A 24,323-nucleotide genomic window follows, 5' to 3' on the forward strand; every position below is an offset into this window, starting at 1 on the left:
CCCCCCCTGCAGTGGGTGCCCTGGTCGGAGTGCTTGGGAACAGCCTTTGGGGGACAAACAGGGACACAGGGACGTGAGTGCCTCCTGGTCTGTGCTGAAGTGCCTAGCTGCTTGCTGCAAACCACACCGTTCTGGTTATTACTGTGCCTGGCTGAACCGTTTCTGACCTGGGAAGGTTTGTTATAATTACATTACAGTGAGAGGACTGAGAAACTGAGAGGCTTCATCGACACCGAGCTCCCGAGAGCTCCGGCCAGCGAAATGGGAAGGTGATCTCAGCCACCTGCAGCCCCACGCCAGTCCTTGGCCCGTTATCTTCCCTTTCGTCCCTCCTCCTGCCTGCCTGCCGTGGCAGGAGGGATGCCCACTGCCTGTGTGGTGACTTGGGAAGAAGAAGGAGGGGAGAACCTCGGCGGCAAGATGCTCCTTTCCACTTCCCTCTGGACACCTTTGGGTGTAGACACCTGTCCTGCAGGAAAAAAACCCACAGCCGCCTCCCCACGCATACAGCGGGTGAGCTGGGTCTGCCTGCAGCAAGCCCCATCGGGCTGGGGGCAGCACGGACAGCAGCACCCCTTTACTCTAATTCTCCCCAGTGCCAAGGCAGCAAAGGGGTCTCCTACGTGGGAACTGTTCAGTTAAAGAAATTCCCTCCGGTGTGTGCCCTGCTGGAGCTCCCACGCTGAGCGGAGGTGCAGGGCACCTGGCTGTCCTCGAGGAGCAGGCAGCCAGGGCAGCAGGTTGCTGAGGGCCTGGCACGTCCCCACCCGCACCCAGAATAAATCGCAGCAGCAGCAAGAGCCGAGGGCAGGAATCAGCATTTGGAAAGCGGCTCTGGAAAAAACCAAAAGCCTGCGCGGGGCAGGCGCTGCCAAGCGCGGCGAGGCAGCAGCAGGAGCAGTTGGCACCGCGGCGCCTTACAAGCCTCTAAAGCAGCGAGATCTCCCAAATCATCACATGTAAATCTCACACGCGCCCGCCCCCTCCATATTTTATTACTTAGATCACAGTTGAAAAGCTTAAATGAAAACAGGGTTTCTATTTCCAGAGCTTGTTTAACATCGCGAATGTGATACAAACTGCGGGCTTCATGGTTTTAATTAAGGTTACTTACCCCACCACGCACGGAAAAGTAAGTCAATGGCTGCTGGCCGCATGCTGCAGCCCACAGCCGGCTCCCCGAGGACTGATGGGAGCACCAGGGGTCCCCCATACCCCAAAGTGGGGCCAGGTTTAGGGGCCAGGGGGCTCTGGGGCACCTGCCAGGGTTGGGGTGCGAGGAGCTCCGTGCTCCTCTGGTAAAGCCAGCCCCTGTGCCCAGCCTGAGGCAGGCAGCAGGCTGGGCTGGCACGCCAGAAAGCGGCAGCGAGGCGCCTTTCCAAGGGATATCGTGCAGAAAGAGCCTACAAGTGGTGCTCTGGGGTCTGAGCTGTCTCATGGAGAAGCCAGGAAAAAAATCAACGGCGCTGTCAGGCTGAGAGGAGGGTTTGCTCCCGAGGCTGCGAGCGGTGGAGCTCCCCGGTGCCATCCCCACTGCAGCCAGCGGAGGGGCTGCTTTTGTCCATGACTTCACGGTTGTTTTCTAAATGCTTTCAGCAAGTATTTCCTCGGCGCTGCATTCTCACAGCAACCCCCTCCAGCTGCAGATTCCTTCACGGTAAACATATATGTTTGAAATTCAAAGAATTTCCCCGTGTCCCTGGTACGCCGCGCTGTGGCACGCCGGGTGGCTCAGTAACCGTGTGCCGAAGGGCCTGAGAAGCTGTATGGGTGAGGAGTTGTTTAACATTATGCAAAATGAGGGCTTATCTACACTGCAAGTTATCCACCCTCACAGGGAGAGAGGCTTGTTGCCATCCCGGGAAGCAGCTGAGCTCAGTCCAGAGGCAGATGCAGACAACACACTCACCAAAGCGAGCCGAACCTCCAGGCCTCACAGAGCCCCAGCCTCTGTCAGCCCCCAAAGCACCGGGGAGACATCAAGCAGGGATGAAGCCAAACCTTGTAACAGTGGGGTTTTGCTACCGTATTCCTAAGGAAGGAAGAACCTTTCCCTTTGGACACCTCACCTAGGAGAACATGCAGCAGCGGGGTCACCGTACCTCATAGGACATCTGTGGGGGAGGTAATTTGGGTTGGCCTACTAGAAAGCAGACAGGCTGTGAAGTCACCACCTAACACAGGCCTGCTCACATGCACAAAGCTGTGGAGAAATTAGGTTTGGTTTTCAGCAGCACCTGAAGGAGCACCTGAAAGATAAAACATGGGTTTATTTTAATTCTGGGTGGGTGTTTGGTTTGGAGATGTTGGTAGGAGGGCATGGTGAAATGGGAACCTGTGTGCAGGAAACAAGCACACTGGCATCGTGTGCGACCAGCCCTAAGCCAGCTGTGCTGGTAATGCTGTGGCCTGATAAATCTGTTAAACCCCAGGACCAAAGAGGACATCCAAACTGGGAAAAGCGCTGGGGTTTGTGGCAGCAAAAAGCCCCAGACAAAGCACAGACTCCCCAAAATAAAAACCCAGCCCATAAGCGTTGCTTCATCTAGGAGGGTAGAGGGCTCAGATCTGTTCTGCATCTTCTTAGTGTGTTTCATCCGGAGAATGAATAAACAAAAACATAGCAGCATCTCCAAGCAAGGACCAGAACCCAGCTCTTCTGACTTCTAGCTGCACCCCCCAAAACAGTCAGAAAAACAACAGAACAGGAGGTGAAATTCATCCCCAAAAGAGTGCTTTTCTTCATTATATGTGATATAGCAACATACACAACATTGGCAACTTGCTGTCATATATTTTTTTTCTTTTCCTAACCATGTTGCTTTTAGCTGAGTTTTAAAATCTGCATTTCATCTTCGCCGAGGCAATTCACTTCTTTACTGCTTTTACTGGTCAGAGAATGACTCAGTTGAATTTAATGCAGTGTCTCAAAAAGACGATGTCTGCTCTGCACTTGAAAAATGAGAGTGGATTTGTTTGGATTTAACATTAAAGGCTACAGGTCACAATGCAGAAATTTCCTATGTGCTTTGAAAATTTAAGGATAAACACTGAATAGTTGATAACAATAATAGTAATAATTGTAATTTTCCTTCAGCCACCTGTGCAAAAATAAACATCGCACACTGTGTTATTGAATTCTCTACAATTTATTCCTGTTTTCCTGTCTAGCTAGCTATGAAGTCAGGCATTTTTTTCCACCAATATTCTTCAGCATCACAGATACAGAGGTCAATCCACCATTTCAAATAATCATCTGGCTCAAACCATGAGGAGCTCTTGCTCAAGCCCTGGGCATGCTGACAGCAGCACGAGCAGGTGCTTGTGAGCAGAGGGAGCTCAGCATCTTGCAGGGATGCATACGGGCACTGGAGCCAGCCCCCGGGACACTTGAGCATCCCAAGATAACCAAAAATGTGAGCCCAGCCGGCGATGCCGAGGAGGTGTGAGCAGGGTGAGGGGATGGAAGTGACGATGGCGAGGCGGGGACCCCGTTTCCCACTCAAGCCACACGCATTTCTGCGTGACCTCCAGGATTTCACAATCTCCATGCCTCTATTCTGCAGCTGCAACGTGGGAATAATAACACTTCCTCTCCTTTCCCTGCTTCCTCCTCTGTTTTTTGGCACAGAGCGAATACAAGAAGGCTTGATCTCAGTTGGAATCTATCAGTGCTACTGACATGTTAATAATACTAGCAGAGACGTTTCCTCTTTGCTTCGCGCTGACAAAGCTCCGCACGGGGCAGCGGCTCCCGACGTGTCAGCCCAGGCTGTATTCCCTTTCAACCCCAAATCTGAGGCGCTTTCCGGAGACAAGACAGAGAGCATGCACAATTCGTTCTGACTTTCAGGATTTTAAACAGAGAGACGGAGTCATAATACGCTTCAGTTTGATGGCCCTCCAGTCGCTGCATAAAAAGCTCCGAAACATCCTCAGCCTCTTGGCTGCATGCACTGCCTAAAACCTTGCTCAGTTCAGGCAGGGTTTTGATGATGTTCTGCCTGCAAGCTGCTGGGTGGGTGTCAGGTCTGAGAGGGGACAGGCAGAGCTACAGGGCAACGTGGATGTAATCGAGGGGTTTTTGTGTCTTGAAGGGAAACCCCTAAGGTAACACACCGGTTTCTGTAGGGGGCCAGCTGCTGGCGCTTGTCCCTGCAGGGTGCTGGGATCCCTTCATCTCTGCTCGGAGTCCCCCAGCAGTGGGTTGGTTTCCTGCAGAGGAAGCCTGAGAAAGTCTGGGGACAAAATAAGGTTGCGGAAAGATTTTGTAAAGATGCTTTGCAATTAATGCTTTTGGCCCGAGTTTGAAAATTTCCTTCCTTATTACTTGCAGTCACATAAAAATGTCTCCCTCGTCGCTCTAGCTTTCACATAATTGATCATTCATAAATCTCTGATGCCTTAGATGGTTTCTTGGAGTTTTCCAGTAATAATAAAAACAAATGTTTATTCAAGCAGATTAAAAAGTCAGGCTGATCCTATTAATCTGTTTAACCAGTGCAGATAGCTGTGTTATCTTCTGTTGGTAGAACTGAATTTAAAGCTCCGTGAAGAGTTTTAAAATGCACAAACGCTGTGCTAGCCGAGGCTGCAGCCAGCGATTCAGAAAGCAGTTTGGCTTTGGTAGCTCTTGCCAGCCTCTAAAGTCAGTACCCACGGAGAGGCAACAAGCCCATGTTCTGCTTTTTCCTGTTTATGTACGGGGTAAATGGGTCCTGCAGGGCGCAAAATGTTCGGTGCAGCAGTGTAACTCGCGTACAAACCGTTAATATTTATTATTGGTGAGGCTGAGGCAGGCGAGCCAGCAAAGGAAATAGCTGGCACATCTTCATTAATTCCTTCTGGTTCTAAAGTAGTTTTCAGGAAATAATTCTGCAAGACCTTGGCTCCACACACAGCGTATTTATTCAGAGCTGGCAGGGGCACCAGAAACCATATAGTTCATCAAGCCCCGCGCTCCTCTGGATCCTGAAGGTGTTTATCAGGAATGGCTTTCAGATAGGGCACAGCCCCCCCCACACATGGTGCCAGTCCTGGGACACTCGCTGGGGTCTTCGAGGCTTAATCACAGCCCCTGTCCACACTAGGAACAATCTTCAGAAATCCCTCAACATCCTCAAGGGAGAAGGAGGTGTTGTCCGCCCTAGCATGTCAAGTGAATATTGCCTTTGTAGTTTTTTTTTTTTTTTCCTCCAAGTTATTTGAATGTAACTATTATCTTTTCTCCCGTAATACGACTGTTTGACTTGTGACCTTGGGGATACTTTTCTTGTTGCTTTTAGATCTAGCCATGACTAAAACCAGAAGTTTAGATATATATGCAGACTTCTCTTTTTTTTTTTTTGTCTGAAAAATAGACTGAAAATCTTGAGTATCAGTCTCTCTCATGAGATGTCCTGATTTCACGCATTACAGCAGGGCCAGAAATAACATGAGAACAGCTTTTCTCACAGTATTTCGGTAGTTCTTTCCTGGCCATTGCCAAAAGCAGGATGTGAAGACATGCATGAGCATTAAAGCAAACTCCTATTAGAATAGTTCAAGTTCCTTTTGCATTGTGGTAAAAATTTGTGTCAATTTTTATTCTATTCAGACTATTTCATCCCTTTCAGTGCTTCAGTGTTTTTTCTTAATAAATCATTCTGCTAGGTTAAATGTGATTTGTGGGTTTTCATCTTTTATTACTATTATTTTATTTTATTTTTTAAACACACGCCAAGAATATGACAGAGCGTTCTGACCTAAATTGCACATTATTTGATTGTATGCATGAATGTTGGCTGTCCCACTGGCTACCCCACTGGCTCTGCGAGCACTCCTCGTGGGTGTGATATAAGCACGCAGCAAGTGCTTGCTGCGCTGGGTGCCCGGGTGATGATTTGGTGCCCCGGGGCATAAGGATAGAATCAGCCTCAGGTTTGCACAATTAAATTGTTTCCTTCAAAGCTGTCAACGAATTCAGGTGCCAGTCACCTCAGCGCGTTTCCACAAAGTAGCAGAAGTGGATAGAGTTACCTGCCTTGCTGCCAGGGTAAATACTGGCGGTGAGTGCGAGCAGGACATGGGGCTGCAGCCTGCTGCTGCTCCATGTGCACGTGTGCGTGTGCATGCACGTGTGCGTGTGCACGTGTGCATTTATACGTGCATGTGTGTGCTCCTCCTGGGTGAGACGTGCCCCATACAAGCAGCCCTGCAGAAGCCAGGGCAGCCCCGTGGGCTGTGCCTGCCCCATCGCATAGTGGTACCCACGGCAGTAATGTGAGGTGCTCCCGACTCTTCCCAAAACGGCAGCCTAAATGCGTGCCGTGCCCAAATTGCAACTCAGCCCCTCTGCCCTGAAGGTCTCCACGTGTATCAGCCAGGGTTGTGTCTGCTCTGCAAGGGGAGAGGTGCTTGGAGCGAGGCTTTCCAAAACCTTCGGCACAGGTGCTTCCCAGGGCACAGCAGGGGGTATCTGAGCCTTTTTGGACTCTACCTGCTCCTTCAGGCTGAAGCAACACGCAGTGTTTTAAGGCTGTGTTTGCCCATGTTTCCTCTTCATGAGGAAATGACTCTTTCTGAGGACAGATGAGGCATCAGCACCTTTCCTGAGGTACGTGAACCAAAGCTTGAAAATACAGCTCTGGCAAGCTGCAGACTGCCAGGCTGCTTGTGGGATCTAGTTCAGGGTTTATGGGTCTAGCCTTGGGATATGAATCCCAGGATCTCAGATCAAGTGATGGCCTATGGACTTTAGGGTTGGCCAAAGCCTAGTAGAGGGTTTTAATCATCTTTCTCTGGACAATATCTGTGTTAAAAACACCTAAACTACCCAAGATTGGGCAGACTTTGCTGATTCACCCCCAGTGGTCCGAGGAGACCCCATTCTTGATACATTCCCTATTTTCTGGTGGAACTTAAATGGAGATGTGTAGCAGAAAAGGACGGGGAGAGGTGTTTTTTTCTGTGGGACTTAAGGCTCTTCCTCAAGTGCTTGCTTGATCACTTTTGCCACAGAAGCAGGACACTTGTTGACCACCCTCCAGGGCCTGTAATATCTCCCTCTGTGGGTTGGGATGCAGATATCTGGGGAGGAGCAGATGGTCTTTTGCAGCATACAAGTGATGCTGCTGCTTTTATTGAAGAAGCTGGAGCCCTTGAGGAAGGTACCCTCAACAGCTGCTGGGATTTCTGTAGATCAGTGGACTCAGCTGTGAGATGTTTTTCAATGTTATCACAACCACTGTCCTGTAAAAAGCAATGACAATGATGCCAGCATCTGGTTGGAGAGCTTTCTCCCCCCAAAAAGGCACTCCAATTCATGCCTATGTTTATGTGGGAGACTCTCCATGGATTGAGCCATAAGGTCCCAGTTAAGGTAATTCTGTTTGGCAGTAGCACTAGATAGTTTGCAACGAACATTTACAAAGCGGCCAAGGAATATGATTTCTTAAACAAAAGATCCAGCTTTTTAAGGTTCTTACCCATGGAGCTGCTTCAAGCAGTCATCATGCTTCTGTCCTCCCTTGGATGGACTCCCCAGCCCTGGAACCAGGTGGCCGATAGTGCAGAAATGCTCAAAATCCTTGGAAAGGACACAATCGTGTCAATCGTCTCCAATGAAGGTAGCAGTCACAAACACACGGGTTTGCCAAAAGTCTCTGGCTAGTTCCAGGAAGCCTTCGTTTGTTTGCATTGCTAATCTGTCAGAGACCGAGACTGCTTGGGGAGATATCGAGCCCTTTGTAAGCTTTCTCGCGTACCGCTTCTGCTGGGATCTGCAGGATAGCAGCCATCTGAGAAGGATTCGGGAGACTGCCCAGTTATCAGGCTGAGACAGAAGGAGCTATTCAGAGCTGGAGGCAAGGCAGCCCCTGGAGCTAAGTGCCTGTTTTCATTCTACAAGTCCTCTTGTGCTTTCCATTGCTTGGCAGGGATGGGAAATGGCAAAGCCTTGCTGCAGCAGGACTGGGATGGACTGGTGGGGTGCCCTCCTGAGGTGCACTGACCTTGAAGGTCAGTGAATGCTGGGACGCAAGGAGGGCACCTGACTCACAAGTTGTGTCGGGATTCCCACTGAGAGAAAAAATTCTGTAAGCACTTTTGGAGCTCCCTTCTCATAGTAGAGTGAGGAGAGCAATTGGCATTGCCATGGACTTTCAAGCCCTTATGGAGAGGGGAGCAGCAGGACAGTGGTAGGTGATGGATTTCTTTACAGAACTTTACATCCGTCTTTGGATTTCTGTGCTGTTACCTACCACCCGGAGCTGCCTAAGGGACCTGTCCCTGCTCACGGCAGGCTGGGCTTGCAGCACATCCTTGGCCTTTGGGCCCTTCCCAGGGGCAGCCTGCAGCCCCTGTTGGTTTGCACCATCATCTGGGTTGCAGTCAGTCAGGACTTGTTTGCCCAGATCACGTTTGGCCAATGTGAAATGTTACCTGCCCAACTGAAGTGAGAACTGAGGCCACGATTTCGTGTATTCCTCCACAAACTTTGTTGGTTAGAACCTTGAAGGAGGGCCTGCAGGTGGCAGCCACCTTTTGCAGCTGAGTTCCCTCCACGTTCTCACTGCTTTGTAAAACTGCTACCAGTTGATTGTATCAACACAATCTTCTTAATTCGTTGGACTGTTTAGTTTAGAAATGTAAATCTCGTGAACTTCTAACAATTACTAACTTTCTCATTGGATTACATTCTTAGACAGTTTTATTGTTTCATGCTGCTGGGTTTTCCAGGGTTTTCTTTGGCTGGGTCAGCCCTTCTAAGCTGCCACTTAGGACTGCCATGAAAACACATGCCTCTGTGTGCCCAGCACACGCCCTGCAGGACGCACATGGCCCAGGCTGTTCACCGTGCCGTGGGATGCCCACAGATCTCCAGTGCTGGAGCTCTTCAGTCACCACATGCTGATTTTCAGATTTTTGCCTATTTTTGAGACACTTCCACTGCACAGACATGCTCATATTTGCCAACCTTAGGGCCCACAGCACTGGGAAACATGGTGGAGAAGCTCTGTGTTCAACCTCAGCCCTCTCAGGGACACAGACGCTTACTGCAGATTGCCAAGAGATGCCTCACAGCCATAGAGCTGCTTCTGCAGTTCAGCATTTTGGCCAGCACTTTCTGAGGCCCCAGCATCACAGCTGCATTTTGTCTTGGTCATAATGGTTGTTCATGATACAGAATAGCTGTTCCTAGGCCACAGGGGTCCTCTCTTAGGTTGGCTTTCTCTGATGGAGACTCTGGGGCTTGCAGAAGGTCTGAGGGTGCTGCAGGGTGCTTGAGCCTGTATTGCCCATCTTCAGAGCAAGGTTGCATGTGACAGAGTACAGGGGATTTTACTCTTAAAGATGAAATGTGATTTAGTTCTTTGGGGTGGTGGATATGGCTGTGATAATCAGGTAGGAGAGGAGATGATTCGAATTCACTTCTAGCAAAAAGTAAAGCATTTTCTATTACACATTTCTACAGCATTCAGAATGGATTAAGCAGTAGTTAGATATTGTTAATTGACAGTGGAATTAAAATCATAACATAGCTCTCAGTAACTGTGTTGATTTAGAAATGTTGACAGTTATGAATCTACACCAGTACTTGTACAGCTCTAAGACTGGTGAATATGAGCACATCCACACAACGGAAGTGTCTTAAAGGTATGCAAAAATCTGGAAAACAACATGGGGGAACCAAAGAAAGCTCTGGTTTGGGGGAGTTTTTTCTTTTCTTTGTGCTGAGTTTGAAAAGAATTAGGCCTCAGTTCCTTCAGAGAAATCACTCCTCTTTGTTTTGTACCTCTTCGTGCCACATCGGATCCAGTGCTTGACAGTCACCTATACTCCTTAGTTGCTATGCTGAAAAACATTCACCTAGTCATTACATTCTGGGAAGCATACCAAGGCTGGCCCACAGATGTCCGTTTTCCCAAATATTTTTCCTTTTACATGACACCCCACCACAGACAGTTGTGGAATGGGCTGGAAGGAGGCATTGATCTGACCATAACTTCTGCTTCTGAACGCACTTTGTCCCTCAGCTGCAAGTGCACATGGCGTATTTCTCTCCAACAGTTTCTCCAGCTCCACTGTGAGTATTTTCCTGCCTAACCTCACGCGGAGGTAAGGGCTAGGTAGTCTGCTTTCCAAATGGCCTACTTGAGAAAGTCAGCCATAAGTGAGTGCAATGAAGGTCCACAGAGCAAGGCTGGCAGCCATGGGGAAAGGAATTTTCCATACTGGGCACACTGTTTGCCCATGACTGGGCAAACACAGCACTAAAGGTGGCCAGGTGGCCATCCACGAGCCTCTGTGCTATTGCACCTATCGTGACTGAGTGCAGTTATGAATGACGGTGTGCTTTTAGCTGGAACGAAGCAGCACGTGTCTCTTCACTGAGTGCATCAGAAGCTCTTTTCCTTTATGCTGGTTGCCCCTGAAAATTGGGCAGAGGAAACTCACTTGTTTAAAACAGGGCATCATCCTCCAGTGGGATCGAGCTTGGCCCCAGTGAACCCCAGTTCCATAACCAATGCTTACTAAACTGCTGAACAGCTGGCCATCTACCACCAGCCTCCTTCTCCTTTTTTTTTTTTTTTTTGAGTGTCTGTTTGTCCCAATATGGGTTCCCCCACCCTTCCGTCATTGGAAGGTTTAATGCTGAGTGAAAAACCACGAATAGTCTTTGAACGTGTTCTGCCAAGTCTCTTTACAGTACAATACTGGCAGGAGTGAAACACTGGGGCCAGGCAAATATGCAAGCTTCATCACATTAAAGGAAGCAGAGCAGCACGGTTATTGCATCATTCTATGGCTTCCCAGACGTTGTTGTTATTTTTTCATTAGAGCAACAGAACTGCACTTGGTGCTTTTTGCTGAAGAGCCAAGGAGGCCCCAAAAGGCTGTCGACTGGAGAAGAGAATGCGGCAACTGGAAAGATGAGTGGTTTACTGCACTAATTTTATAGCACAGCCTTTACCAGTCTGTGGTAGAGGGAACCGGCAACATGATCTGTGTTCACTTTTTTTTTTCTTACAAAAAAAGACACATAGCCAAGTACTTAAAACTATTTGCTTGTTCAAGACAAGTTATTTGAAAGTTTAAGTACTACTGAATCAACCAACATTTTTCAACACTAAATCATTTCAATTCCATATCATATGTTTTTAATTTTATCAGCATCTGTAACTTTTTAATTACCATTTTTATTAAAGATTTTTTTTTTTTTTTTTTTTTTTTTTTTTTTTTTTTTTTTCCCCAGAAGCAGTACACAAATCCCTAGTTATTTAATCTGGGCATTAGAACATGCAGTTCAAGGCTTGGCCATTGAAGCAAAACTCTGCTGCCAGATGCGCCCACCAGACCACAGGTGCTCCGAGTTGCTCTCCGGTGACTGCCAAGCTCCTTGGAGAAGCAAGGGGTGTCACAGCATGGCTGGACAAAATTTACCACCACAATTTTAATGAACAGTTTGGCCCCCTGGAAACTTCTAGGCAGATTCCCACCTAACGAAGAGGGAAGAAGCTTTAAAGGCACTGGCGCAATGGGGAGTTGCCTGGAAATTTATGTTTCATGACCTAATGTTTCATGGTTCAGCATTGGGATAATGTCATTCTTCTGGCCCTCATCCAATATACACTCAAAGTGACAATATGCTGAGGGTTTGACTGGCCAACTACTATCTGGTCACCACATCAGCATTCCCAACTGTTGGATGAAAACACATGAAATTAGTGGAGATGGTTTTGTGCTGCTGGAGAGATGTAAAAGTGATACGGTTAGGCCACATTATATAATTTGGTAACGCAAGCCAAATCTACCCTGTGTGGGTTTACGGACATTTCATTTGTATTCGAAGCAAAATTGATTGCAGTTGTCATAAAAGAAAGATCAAACAGCTGAAGGGTACTGTGCTCCCTGTAGACTAGGTTAAATCATGTAACTCGCCAATGACAACAACTGGAAAAGAGAGCAGACCTTGCCAACTGGAAGGTGCCTGGCAGATAGCACAGAAACAACTTGAGAGAACAAACACAAGCCGTGGTAATGCTGTCCGTGGAAATCCTTCTCAGCAAGCAACAAGTACTACTGAACTGATAACCAGGCAGTAGGATGGGAAGCACACATTACAGTGTAAAATTGCACTCAAGGAAAAGATTCATGAAAATGGATGACTCTTGGCTGGCTTCAATGCCCGAAGCAGCAAAATGTTGAGCACTGAGGAACATCTCTGTTTAAGCAGAGGAGGGAACAATAATTGGTAAAATTATTTCCTTCAGAAACTGTGTAATGTAACTTCCCATGGCAGGGCTGCAGCTGCAGACACTTTGGTCCTGGCATGTTTCAGGTCACCAAAGCATGGATCAGGTTGTCTGAATTTAGCAGTGGCTAAGATACAGCATTGCTTCCTTCTGTTGTTCTGGATCCCAAGCAGTGTGTGGCAAAGTTTAAGTGGCTAAAGAAGAGGCAAACCACAATTTACAGTTGGGGAGCCGGCAGCTTCTGCCTCTGGAAATAAGCTCTGCACGGAAACTTGAACACCACAGCTAAAGAAACACATCGCGTGTTTCCATTGTAGTCATTCTGCTGTCATGTGTAAAACAAAGATTACTTTCATAGAGATGTTTAAGGATCATCCATTTAATTTATTAAGAGATGAAATTCTTCGACTAACATATTATCTAGTTTGGCCTCCTGGGTCGATTCCCACCTGATCCCCCTGTCAGCAGCTCATTTGACTTGTTTTAGGAGATGTGGAATGAAGGAGATAGCACAATTTCACACAAAGTGATTGGCGAGCCTAAGGCAAGTCAGTGATTCACATCTCAGGACAGCTTCATGAATCTCACACTCATTTATTTGCCAAAGAAAGGTTTTGGTGATGGAGCAGAATAACAAAGCCCCTAACATATCGCAGATCCAGTGCACCCAGGCCGTGAAGTTTGTGTTTCCCCAACAACGTGGAGACAGTATGGTGTGTCAGAACACATGCACTTGCCATTAGCATGAACGTTACGAGGAAATGAGCATAAATCCCAGAGTTAAATGTGTAGTTTGAACATCCTGGGACAATTAAATTATTGATAATGGTTATCTGTCACCAAGCAATAAATCATGAACTCATGGAGTGGTAAAAGAAAAGCTATCTTGCTGCTGACAGATGCACAGACTGAAAGATTTGGTGGGCCTTTAAGGTTCCAGAAGTAATTACATAAAGGTGAAAGATTTCTTCTCTTGCCTTTTTTTTTTCTTTTTTTTTTTTTTTCCTCACCGACTATACTATTTCCATACTGAAAACAACACTTTCCTGACAACTTTTCTTACTTGGCCTCTACATTTTGTGAAATTTTAATGAGCATGAAGAGCAAAGCTTTAAGTGAGCAGCTGGTGAAGAGCAGGCCTGCCTTTATTGCTGTGAGCTGGGGCATTGTGCCCTGCACAAATGGAGGAGCTGGTGCCCGAAATTTTGAAAGGTGACGGATACTCTCTGCTGATGGTAACATGGAGATGATGCTGATGGTAACTGCAGGTATACTGTGGAAAAAAAGCTATTATAAGACTGCAACAATACAGAAATAAAACAAGGAGAGAGCAGGCGACAGCAAAGGAAGGACACAGAGACTGGCCGCCTTTTTGTCACTGCACTTCTGCAGCTGAAATAAGACTCTGTATTGCACTGAAAACAGTATCGAGCTCCAGCACTCCGCACAAACCTATTTCCTAAGAGGCTACAGGTTTACGTGGGCAAGCAGTAGCTGGTGGAAAGGGAAAGGGACAGAGGCATTTCCCTGTCAGGCACAGGAGCAGTGGAGCGCGAGCTCGCCGCTGCCCGGTTATAAATGGTGGGAATGCCGGGCCCGGGCGGCCGCGGCTGCTGGAGCTGATGCCAAGGCTTGAATGGGGCGGCGGGCGCTGCCAGGAGGGGGATGTGAGCAGGAACCAGGACCAGCTTTGTGAGCAGCCTTTTCAGGAGGCTGCGGTGTTGTGAAACTTAACACAGCTCTGCGGAGAAAGTGGAAGCTTGTCAAATGGACACGCTGTACTGCTCCCTTTAGGGGAGCCAGAAACCAGGTTCATTTATTCATTTTCCAACAGCTAAATCTTCTTGTATTAATTATGTGGAATCCAGGAATTTTGGCCAAAGAAAGATGTACTTTTTAATACTGATCCTTTGACTGTGTGGTGATCTGTATCAATTTCAAAACTTCTTCTCCTTGCATAGAACTTTAAAACTTCAGGCATGGCACAGGAAAAGAAAATAGCACAAATAATTTGGCTTAAGTCTGGGATTAACTGTCTGAGACCTTAAAATAAAGACTTCAGATGAACTGCTCAGAGGCATACGGGCTACCAGCGTGAGTGTGAGTGTCAAGCTGAGGCCATTTAATTGTCAGGAACATGACATTTATTGCCCTGACGCCTGTATCATAAAATTAAGTTTACTTTAGAACTTATTCCATATGAAATCCATGTTAAACAGTCAAGAGTGCCTTGAGAGGTCATGTTAAGGACAACAATTATTGTCAGGGAGTTTTTTTCCCCTACTTCAGTAAAAAGAATAACACACCAGTTTATGTACTTTTGTAAGCAAGACAGCAACAAGCTGTTTGTATCTACAGCTTCTCTCGCAGGAACAAATGAATAAATTAATAATACCAAGCCTCTCCTCTTCCAAAGTAGTCAATTACTATTTAAAAGTATTTTTGCATATGCAACGTAGCATACACTACTACAGCAGTGACATCAGTGTGATAATATGGATGTATTGATTTAAAATAACTTATCATGTCTGTGGGGCTGAGCTGGCAAATAACTAAAATATTATTAGCTTGGTCATGGGTTGCTGACAAAACTTGTGACAACCCCATGACTACGTTGGTGTTTGCACTTACCAAAAAATACTAATTGGATTCATATTTTCATCTCCAGACTGTCAGCACCTGCCCATAGTTTATTTCCTTAAAGACACTCTTTACACCTTCCCTAAGGAACCAATGTAATCTTCTTTCTCAGGACTATATTAGGCTTCTAAAATGAAATTTTAAATGAGCCTTTGTGTCTGCTTTAGAGAAAACACAAATGAAAGTTGGATTTGCATGATGCTTTCATTCGAAACTTCTGCTAAAAGTAAAATTAGTTGCTTTTAGTAGCCTTGCCAGTTAGAGGAACAATAATTGAATTAAAAACTGCTTCCAAAACAAGAAAATAGTTAATTACTAAGGGAAGTAAAAAAAATCATTCAGAAGCAAGTACTTGACAAGCACAAGTTATGTGAACATTTGCTGTAGTTTTTTTGTTTTCCAGTTTTGTCAGATGTCTGTGTTTGTAATTAAGACATTACTGCTCTCAAAGAAAATGTTAGTATTATTTGTTGAGTATGGTATGTAGAGAGGGTCTCCTTGCTATAATGTCAACAACTGATTATATGATTATTGAAATTAGCTCTACTCAGTTTAGAAATTAAAAAAAGAAAAAAGAAAACAGATAATGTTTGAACATAAATGTAATACTCTACTTTTATTTATAACTGGTAAATTTTAATTTGATTTAAACACATATGCTAATTAAAACACATTTCACCAGCTACTTATAGACTTAAGCCCTATTTTGTTTCATGTTGGTAGAAACAGGAAATTTGGAGTGATGTCTACTGCTACAGCTGTTTGCAGTACACCAGATGTGAGATTGATGTATCTGTATTTTGCCCTCTCCTGTGAGTTGCAAGTGATCAAACAGGCAAAAACATAATGACAGGATGATTAGACAAATTTAGCACAAAGGAATTATTCGAGACATTCATAAATTACCACCCAACGCCACACATGGTGATGGAAAATGTATTTATTGCAACGTCACAGGTACACAAAACCATTTATATCCACAACTAGTTTCAAATACAGTCTTACTAATTGTAGAAATCACCTTAGTCATATCTTATCTGGTAGTCTTTTAAAAGATGCAATACTAAAAGATCCAGAAAACTAGGTGTGAGCATTTTCTAAACCCCAGGTGTGACAAACCGTCAATATGAAAACAAATACCATTTTCCACAGATGAATTTTTGTTATTAAATTATTCTAATTTAAATGAGCTGTTCTATGACATGTGCTAGAAGAAGCAATCGTGCATTCAGATGTAGCTGGATTTCAGAACGAGGGTGTTGGTAAAAGCTGTTGAGGCATCAGCCATACTTCGCTTTTTCTGTTGCTAGAGCCAATCTGCGAATGTTTGCTATGCAACCAGCTGCTGCCTCCTGCAGAGTTTCATCTGTAGAGCCCACCATAGTCAGTAGGAGCTACAAAAATAATATTAAAAAACAGCATAAGAAATACAAAAAGTATGTGATTATTTAAATAGTATTCAAGTAATATCTTGATCATTAGGATGCATTTACTCACATACATATAAGGAATAAAATATTGAAAATTATATTAACAAAAATCATTGTATTATGTGTCCACATATACACTTATTTTTGTATAGTTTTGTATACCTATATGTATTAATATACACATAGAGCACAACACTTTATATCTTATCACATTTGTACCTGCAATATGATATTTCATGTCCAATTTCCTATTTATTTTATCACATCTGCCTATTGGATCTGACTTGGATTTTTTTCTTGAAAGTAGAAATTGTGTACATGTTAATCGAAATCATGGTTTCTCCTGAGGGCATGCTAGTATGTTTGTACCTGCTCAACATTTTTAATAAACAAAACCATGCACTTTTTTTTTTTTTGCTTTTTTTTTGGCTTTGATCATAAAACTGGATCCATGTGAAGGGATGAAGGGACCCCCGTGTCCCATTGACTGTAGTAGGTTTCTTTATTGTCACAGGAAAGCACTCACTTTAAACTGCTTGAGGGATACAGATCTGGGCATGCCATTCTTATATATTTGCATGTAAAAGTGAAAAAACAAAAGCTCAACAAAGGCACCAAACGTTTGGAGCAGATTCAGCTCTTCAGTCATGTGGAGTAGATTCTTTACTCTGGAAGTCATTCAATTTTTTCAATGGAAATTCCCTTGGAGTAAGGTACTGTTCAACACAAGCGTGACATAGCACAGGCCTTGATGATAAAACATTTTTACATATCAGAAAATCATCAATAATGGTTTTGGATCTCTTTTCCTTAGTGTGTTGCAAGTCAGTGATGCAACTGCAACTGCAATATATGTTGGAAAACAGAAGAGTCTTGCCTAGCTTAAATCAGCTCCACACAATCCTCACATTTCTGAAAATCTGCCAAGCTTAATGTGCGTCCAGGTATTTCGAAGCTCAGACAGCTCTAATTAAAACCTATATTTTCAGTCTGCAATACTTAGGATTCTGTGTTCACCCAAACAATGTTGAGTCAAACCACAAAGAAATCTGTTATCACTCAACTCCAGAGCATATTTTTCATACAGCTAAAATATTACATAAAATTATGAACTGCTAAATATAAAAGTATAAATTGAATGCAGACATCAAATTCATATGCTACCTTTTTCTAACCTTCCAGCAATCATGAGGCATGGGCCACAGCTGCACACATATGGCATTTGCTTATAGAGATCAAAGCATTTTATACTTGAGGAAGTATTTGTGTTAGCCAAATGTACAAAACAAGCATCTTGCCAGTCACCTTTCACCCTTTGACCCTTATATGTAACTTGTAAGAGTGCCTGTAATATGCCTGAATTAAGTCAAAAAGAGTATTATGTAAATGAAGCATCAAATTTTTTTTTTCCAGCAATTCTTCTTCCTATAATTTCCATTAGTGTAATAAACTGTCTATGTCCAAATAGTTAAATAAGAGCTCTCAAGTTGTGAACACTTCTGAAGGGCTATACCGGAGGTGTATGTATCCAGTGACAGTATAGAAGAAAAGAAGACAATTAAAGAGAAAGGTTTATATTCTTGTGCTTTATTTGCAGGCAAATTCTGGCCAGGTTCAGCAGCCAGTGAAATTGGAGGAGGTTTCACCACTGACTTCGGCTGGTGGCACGACAAAGCAGGATGGCTCTGTGCAGTGATCAAGCTGCCCTACAAAGCACGAAGGCCAGAATGCAAGTCTTATCAGACACCTGCCTTAAAAGAAATCCCCCTGAATGAAGTTCTTTCTTCCTTGCTAATTTCCACCAGCTGATTTCTCATTAACTTAAAATGCTTCTTTGGGTGCCTTACAACATTGTTGTATAACTTACAGAGGGAAACTGGTATAGATCCTTCATGTCCCTGACTCAAAACCAAAAATATGTATGCACATACCGTTCGTACGGTGGTTTTGGTAATGCCATAAGTTTCAAATTTGGGAGCAAGGAAACTATATGCCATATGTGATTATTCACTGCGTCTTCACAAACCCAGTGCAAGGTTTTTTCAGTGTATAGTGTGCAACTCAAACTTCCATAATAAATTCAACATGAGATTTTTTTATCAGTTCTTGAGAGTAGACATCCATCATGAAATTAATATTTTTTGGAGATATATTGTTTAATGGAAATATAGCAAAAAGTAAAAATAAGCCTTTGCCTTTGTTATGACTCCATGCTAGGTAGTCTTCAATACAAGGTTATTTATTTCTTCTTTTAGCCACCACTTCTGGGCTCAGAAAACTTAGGAAAATAAATACTTTTTTTTTTTTTTTTTTTTTTTTGTCATTTTCCATGGTGAGCTCAATATCAAGCAATGACAATGGCAGTGGTGGGGGCTGGAGGGGGAGGGTTGTCTCTGATTTTTATTGCTGCTGCATGTTGGAGAATCAGAATTTGGTATCAAAGAACACATTACAGGACATGGATTCAAGGTACCTTTGCAGATGCCTAAAGAATTAGTGGTATGCAACAACACAAACAGCAATTTTTATAAAAATATTAAGACTGATTTTTTCCTTCTGAGTTTGGGGGATCAAGGATCAGTTGTTCTCTAATTTCTCATTCTTCTCAATCACTTGTCAGTTGCAACATCGACAAGAACTGCCACATTATACAAAATCCTGTACTACAGCACCTCAGGATTTTCAGAATATAACTTCAAAGAAATATTCCTGGAAACACAGTCTTATACAGTTGCTGTCTCTGGGGACTGAAGATATACAGCACTATTTTCCAGTCAACTTATTCCATGTGTTAACAAGAGGGCAATTGCAAATGTTATTAAAAATGTAAAATATTTCAGTGTAAGTAGGTGATTATAAATTTAGGAATCTAACTTCAAAGATTTGGATATAAATGCTATCTTAAATGAAATAAAATGTTATTCTTTTCTTATACACCAGCAAAGTTACAATTCTCTTGCTTTCTAACTGCCACTTCTTGCCCTTTTGTGGGTTCGGTTCAATTGACTGGCAATTTGGGTCACCAGTCCAAAATTCAGCTATGGAAATATATGCATAGATAGTATCCACAGATCGTATCCACATATTGCATGTATTTGGCAAGTCCAAGAGAGCTTTTTTTTTTTTTAATTATTATTCCAATGCACAAGTGCAACATTACATGTCCTTCTTCTTGATGCAGTGTCCTTGAACTTCATGTATCCCTTCCCCTCACTGTTCAGGTATTGTTTTCTGACACATGTAAATGTTAACAGATGTGAGAAACAGTAAAAAGCATGTGGTATAAATGCTTCTTTCTGGCACATAAGAGGCACTTTCCATAGACAGAGAAAGCATTTGCAGTACTATGTAGACTTCATTTTCAGTTGGCAGGTATCTATATTCTAAGGCAACGGTCCAAAATTTTTTGCACAGTTAGCACGTCATACCAGCAAATAAGCACAAATACAAGCTGTTTGGAGAACGTACAGAGCATATGTAGCATTTACGGGTTCCAAAAGCAGGAGTAATGCACAGCCAAATCATTTAAATATTCAGAACAATTAAGAAGATTTTGCTGTTACTATCCCAGCTTTAAAATACAACTGTGCGGCTCCATTAGTGTAGCACAATCACAGAGTAACTCTGAATGGAAGCGGTCTCAGAAGTCTCTCATCCAAGGCTGTGCTCAAAGCAGGGTCAGCCCTGAGATTTATACCAGATTGTTCAGGGTTTTATTCAGCTTGATCTTGAAAATCTCTGGGGTCACAGACTGCACAGCCTCTTTAGGCAACCTGTTGCAGGGTTTGTCCCCAGAGATACAAGGCTTTCCCTATATTCAGTCTCTCTTCTTTCGGTTTATGCCTGTTGCCTCTCATTCCCCAGCCATGTATCACTGTGAAAAGCTTTGCCACATCTTTTTGATGACTGACCTCCTTGTAAGTACTGGAAGACTGCTATTAAGTCCATCTGAAGCTCTCTCTTCTCCATGCTGAAATAAACACTTCCCTCAGTTTGTCCTCACAGGGCAAGTGCACCAGCTCTTCACCATCCTGGTGGCACTGTGACAAACTAGCTCTGGTTTATCCATGTTTTTCCTATACAGGAAGACCCATAGCTGTGTGCCATATTCCAGGTGAGGTGTAGTGGGAAGAATCACTTCCCTCAACCTTCTGACTGTGCTCCTGGTAGTAGAGCCCAGTACCGTGCCTTCTTTCTTGTCAGGACACACTGCTAGCTAAGGCTGTCTTCTGAAACCTCCATACCCTTTTCAATAAAACTCCCCCACTACCAGTCAGTCTTTAGCCAACATCACTGCAAGGGCAAGTGCAAAGGCAAGTATGAGTCCTTCTCAGGCACAGTAAAATATTCCATAAGTATTCAATTTGCTACTTTCCTTTAGACACAGTAATTGACAGCCTCCAGCCTCGCAGGTGGGGGAAGCAGGAAATATAGGAAGTGATATTTTCAGAAAGAATAGTTTGCATGTATTCTTCTTCAAATAAGGGGTTAGTCACTTGATGTTTCTATGAGTTTTCCAAAGCAGTGGACAGTGTAGAACAACACTGCTGGACAGAGGTTCCCATGCTCATACAAAGCAGATACAGATCAGCCTAAGCTATACTCTGGAGTCTTGTGAACATGAAAGCAAATGATAAAGAAAGAAAAACTATTAAAATTATTTTAATACCTTTTTTTTTCCTATTTTTTGTTTGTTCATTTGTTTGCTTGTTTATGTGTTTCTGCCCTGTAAAACAGATTTTATTAGATTTTTTTTTATTTTTTTTTCTGATCAGAAGGAAATATGGGCTAACTCCTTCAATAAGATTCATATCTATACTGGGAAGCAAGTCAGAGTTCACATAGAGCTCAAAATTCCTGGAACTAAAGACATTTACTTCAACACAACTGCTGCTTCTATCTGCTGTGCTGGTGATGACATCTTGTAGATTGACATAACATTTCCAGTTGGTGGTAGGACTTGCCATTTCTTTTTTTAAATTTAGATTTAGTATCTGACTTCTTTTACATGCAACATTTCCTAAAGGATACTAAATTTCTAGCACTGTGATTTTCTAATTGCGTAACACTTCTTTTCCAAAAAAGACATTTTTCACATGCTTTTTATAAACCTAACCTAAAAAATACTTTAAATAAAAGCATATGGTGGAAGCTTATCCAAGAAAGTATCAGTCTAGATCCAGGCAGCATTTTGCTAACTTTCAACACCATATTGCACACTGGAAAATATTAAAGCACCTACTTTGAGTGTTATGTTACACATATTCCTATGAAAATATTTCTTAAAAAATTAGATTATAAATAATAAATCATACTCTACAATCAAAGCATAATGAAGATTAAGCTGTCAGTTTCTAAATTAAAATTCAGGCCCATTTCCTGATTTCTTCTTTCAGTGGAGTGAAAGGATGTCCCATGTACCAAGCACAGCCTCCTAAGAAGATGCTCAAGCAAGTTCTGCGGTGTTTTCCTTTTTTTTTTTTTTTTTTTTTTTTCTTCTCCTCACATAACACAAAGAGAATAGATTTCAGATGTGAAGTCTTTGGGCCAGGGAACACTGAGTTAGTAGAGGTAGAAAATCCTGTACCACAAGGCAAAAGTCAAAGGCAAAAGATGGGCAGGGCAGACACCCACTGTGCTGACACAAGACCTCACACAAGACCTCTCCTCTCCAGGACTAAAGTCGGAGCAGCCCCTGACGTGGCCCACTTCACGCTGAATGCACAGAGAAGGAACTGAAACACTCTGGCTGGGCTGGGTGAAATCCTAGCAAAATCCCACCTGGCTTCTTTTCCTTTCCTCTTTCATTTCTGTCTTTCCTCTTCTCTCTCCCCTGAAACACATTTCCATTCTAGCAGCCATGGATAAAGGGTAACAACCCTTCAGTGTCAAGTCAGGCAGACTAGGGGATGAGAAGGTCCAAATGATGCAGCTTAAGCTAAGGTACACCTGAACATGGGGGCAGTCAGCTGGCTGGGAAGGAGCTCTCTCTTCTTTCTCATCTTTCCCTTACTCCTTAAAACAAATAAAGAAGCAAAAAACAGTGAAGGAGAGTGCAGGGGGACACCTGTATCCTTTCTGCAAACAGCTGCAGGACATGTTAGGGTGGAAACAAACTTGTCTGCAGTTTGTGGTGTACTTCCAGGTATTAAATCACCTCACCTGCTTTAGAACTTAGGGCTTACCCTTTGCAAGTGATTACTTTTTTCTGTGTGACTGCCGGTGACAAAGCAGCTGTTAGGTACGATGAATCCCACAAGATGCTGGGAAACAAGGGAGAAAGAACAGGATGGCTTGACAGATCCTGTGAAGAATTCTGAACATCTAATTATGGTACACTATCATAAGATGTTTACTATTTCTTTAGAAATAAACAGTTTCAGTGAACTTCAACCGATTTTGTCATGGTAGATCCGCAATTTAAAATTCTTCTGCATACAGGTCCCCCTCGTCCTCCTCTTATTACAGCCAAACTTAAGAGCATTTGGGTCTTTCTCCAACACAGCTGAATTGTGTTTACTACACTCTTGAATAGAAGTCCTCTTGGACAAACACTAAGAAAATAATAGAGATATATGTATATAGCTCTCTTACTGTCCAATAAGGCTAAATGTGGCATTGCTTCACTTGTTGGAAAAACACATAAAACCTGAATGCCTATAGGAAATTATAACATGGTACACACTCTAAATACACATACATACTCGCAAGTTTATATACATGTAGAAAATATGAACAAAATACTCTTCAGCTCTTTTTATACCTCATCTGTATTAACTGTCTATTTCATATAATCATATTATTATTTAGGGGAGGGCACCCCACTTCTGCACAAAGACATAACAAAAGGGCAGAGAATTCTGATTATCAATGACAAGGAAAATGTGAATAAAATTCTATACGGTAAAATGCAGAAAGGTTTTAAAACTTTGTAAACTTGCAGGCCATCTTAGAATACACTAAGTTGGAAGGTTTTCCCATCTCAGGTTGTTAGTCATTGGACTTCAGAGGGATATTTCCCACAATTTCAGATGTAACTGAATATAAACATATAATGGAAAGGTAATATAGCTAAATAGAACCAGCAATAAAAACGCCTTTGAATTGTTGTTTAAAAGGTAGGATTATATGCAACCAATCAGGGTCCTTAAGGGCGGATAGTTTGAACCTACATTCAGCTGTAAGAAGTTTGGTGCAATATTAAGAAAGAATTCAATCATCATGAGCATTCCAATGTACAAAAGTCTTACAGGATATGAAATTCATCCCACAAAAAGCAATAGGCAGATCTGATAATCCAGAAGTGATGAAGCCCAAGGTCTTACAGCACAGTTTTATTTGAACCACTTTCTCTATTTTATTTTTATTTCATTGTAGTATTCAAGAGAAGATTAACATATAAAAGGCTCTTGGTGGGATAGAGAGAATAAAGAACTTTCTCATAACATCAATACAGTGACATGAAAAAAGCTTTTTTCAATTCACTGGAAATTCATTGTATTAAAACAGGAGCCTGCTTACTTGCTACATGTAATGGGCGTTCAAAACAGTAGGCTTATGCCATGGATGTTCTTTTCCTTTCAAAATTTAGTCTGATTCTGTAACATGTTGGGGATTATCCTTCCCTTATTTTGCTGCAACCTGACCAATTTTTCTTTTTATTCCCTGCTTATTTTCAGTATGTATCTTATATGTCTGTTTTTTCACATTTTGCTTTCTTTTTCATTTTACAGGAGCGCAACTTTTACCTTGCCCTTCCTTCCCAAATACTACTGAGGAGATAGTACAGGAAATTGAAAAAAGATCTGCTAATTCAGTTTTGGTTTTCCAATTATATATTTTTTTAATTACTATTAATATGAATACTGTTATTTTGTCTCTGTCTGTCTGTCTCTAGCAGTCATATAAAGGCTTCATGGAAGCCAAGAGAGGGCAGATGCAAATAAACTCTCAGGAACAAGTCAGAGAAAAAAAAGCTGTCCAGGAACCCACACATATGGTTCTGATCGACTTCTCA

General features: G+C 43.1%; 1 protein-coding gene across 4 annotated transcripts in view; it reads right to left on the minus strand.

The window, feature by feature from the left end:
• Positions 1-15,799: 15,799 nt before the first annotated feature.
• ODAD2 (outer dynein arm docking complex subunit 2) overlaps positions 15,800-24,323 on the minus strand; it is an 89,760-nt gene continuing 81,236 nt past the window's right edge. For 3 of the 4 annotated variants that reach the window (XM_072033726.1, XM_072033725.1, XM_072033724.1), the window contains exons 20-21: positions 22,492-22,569; positions 15,800-16,270 (exon numbers count right to left, since the gene is read on the minus strand). In XM_072033726.1, the coding sequence (XP_071889827.1) occupies positions 16,157-16,270; positions 22,492-22,569 (192 nt within the window). In that variant the 3' untranslated portion in view covers positions 15,800-16,156. The remainder of the gene's footprint in view (positions 16,271-22,491; positions 22,570-24,323) is intronic. The other variant, XM_027450573.3, reaches the window with a different exon arrangement.

This window comes from Anas platyrhynchos, chromosome 2, assembly GCF_047663525.1.
Source record: "Anas platyrhynchos isolate ZD024472 breed Pekin duck chromosome 2, IASCAAS_PekinDuck_T2T, whole genome shotgun sequence".
Lineage (NCBI taxonomy): Eukaryota > Metazoa > Chordata > Aves > Anseriformes > Anatidae > Anas > Anas platyrhynchos.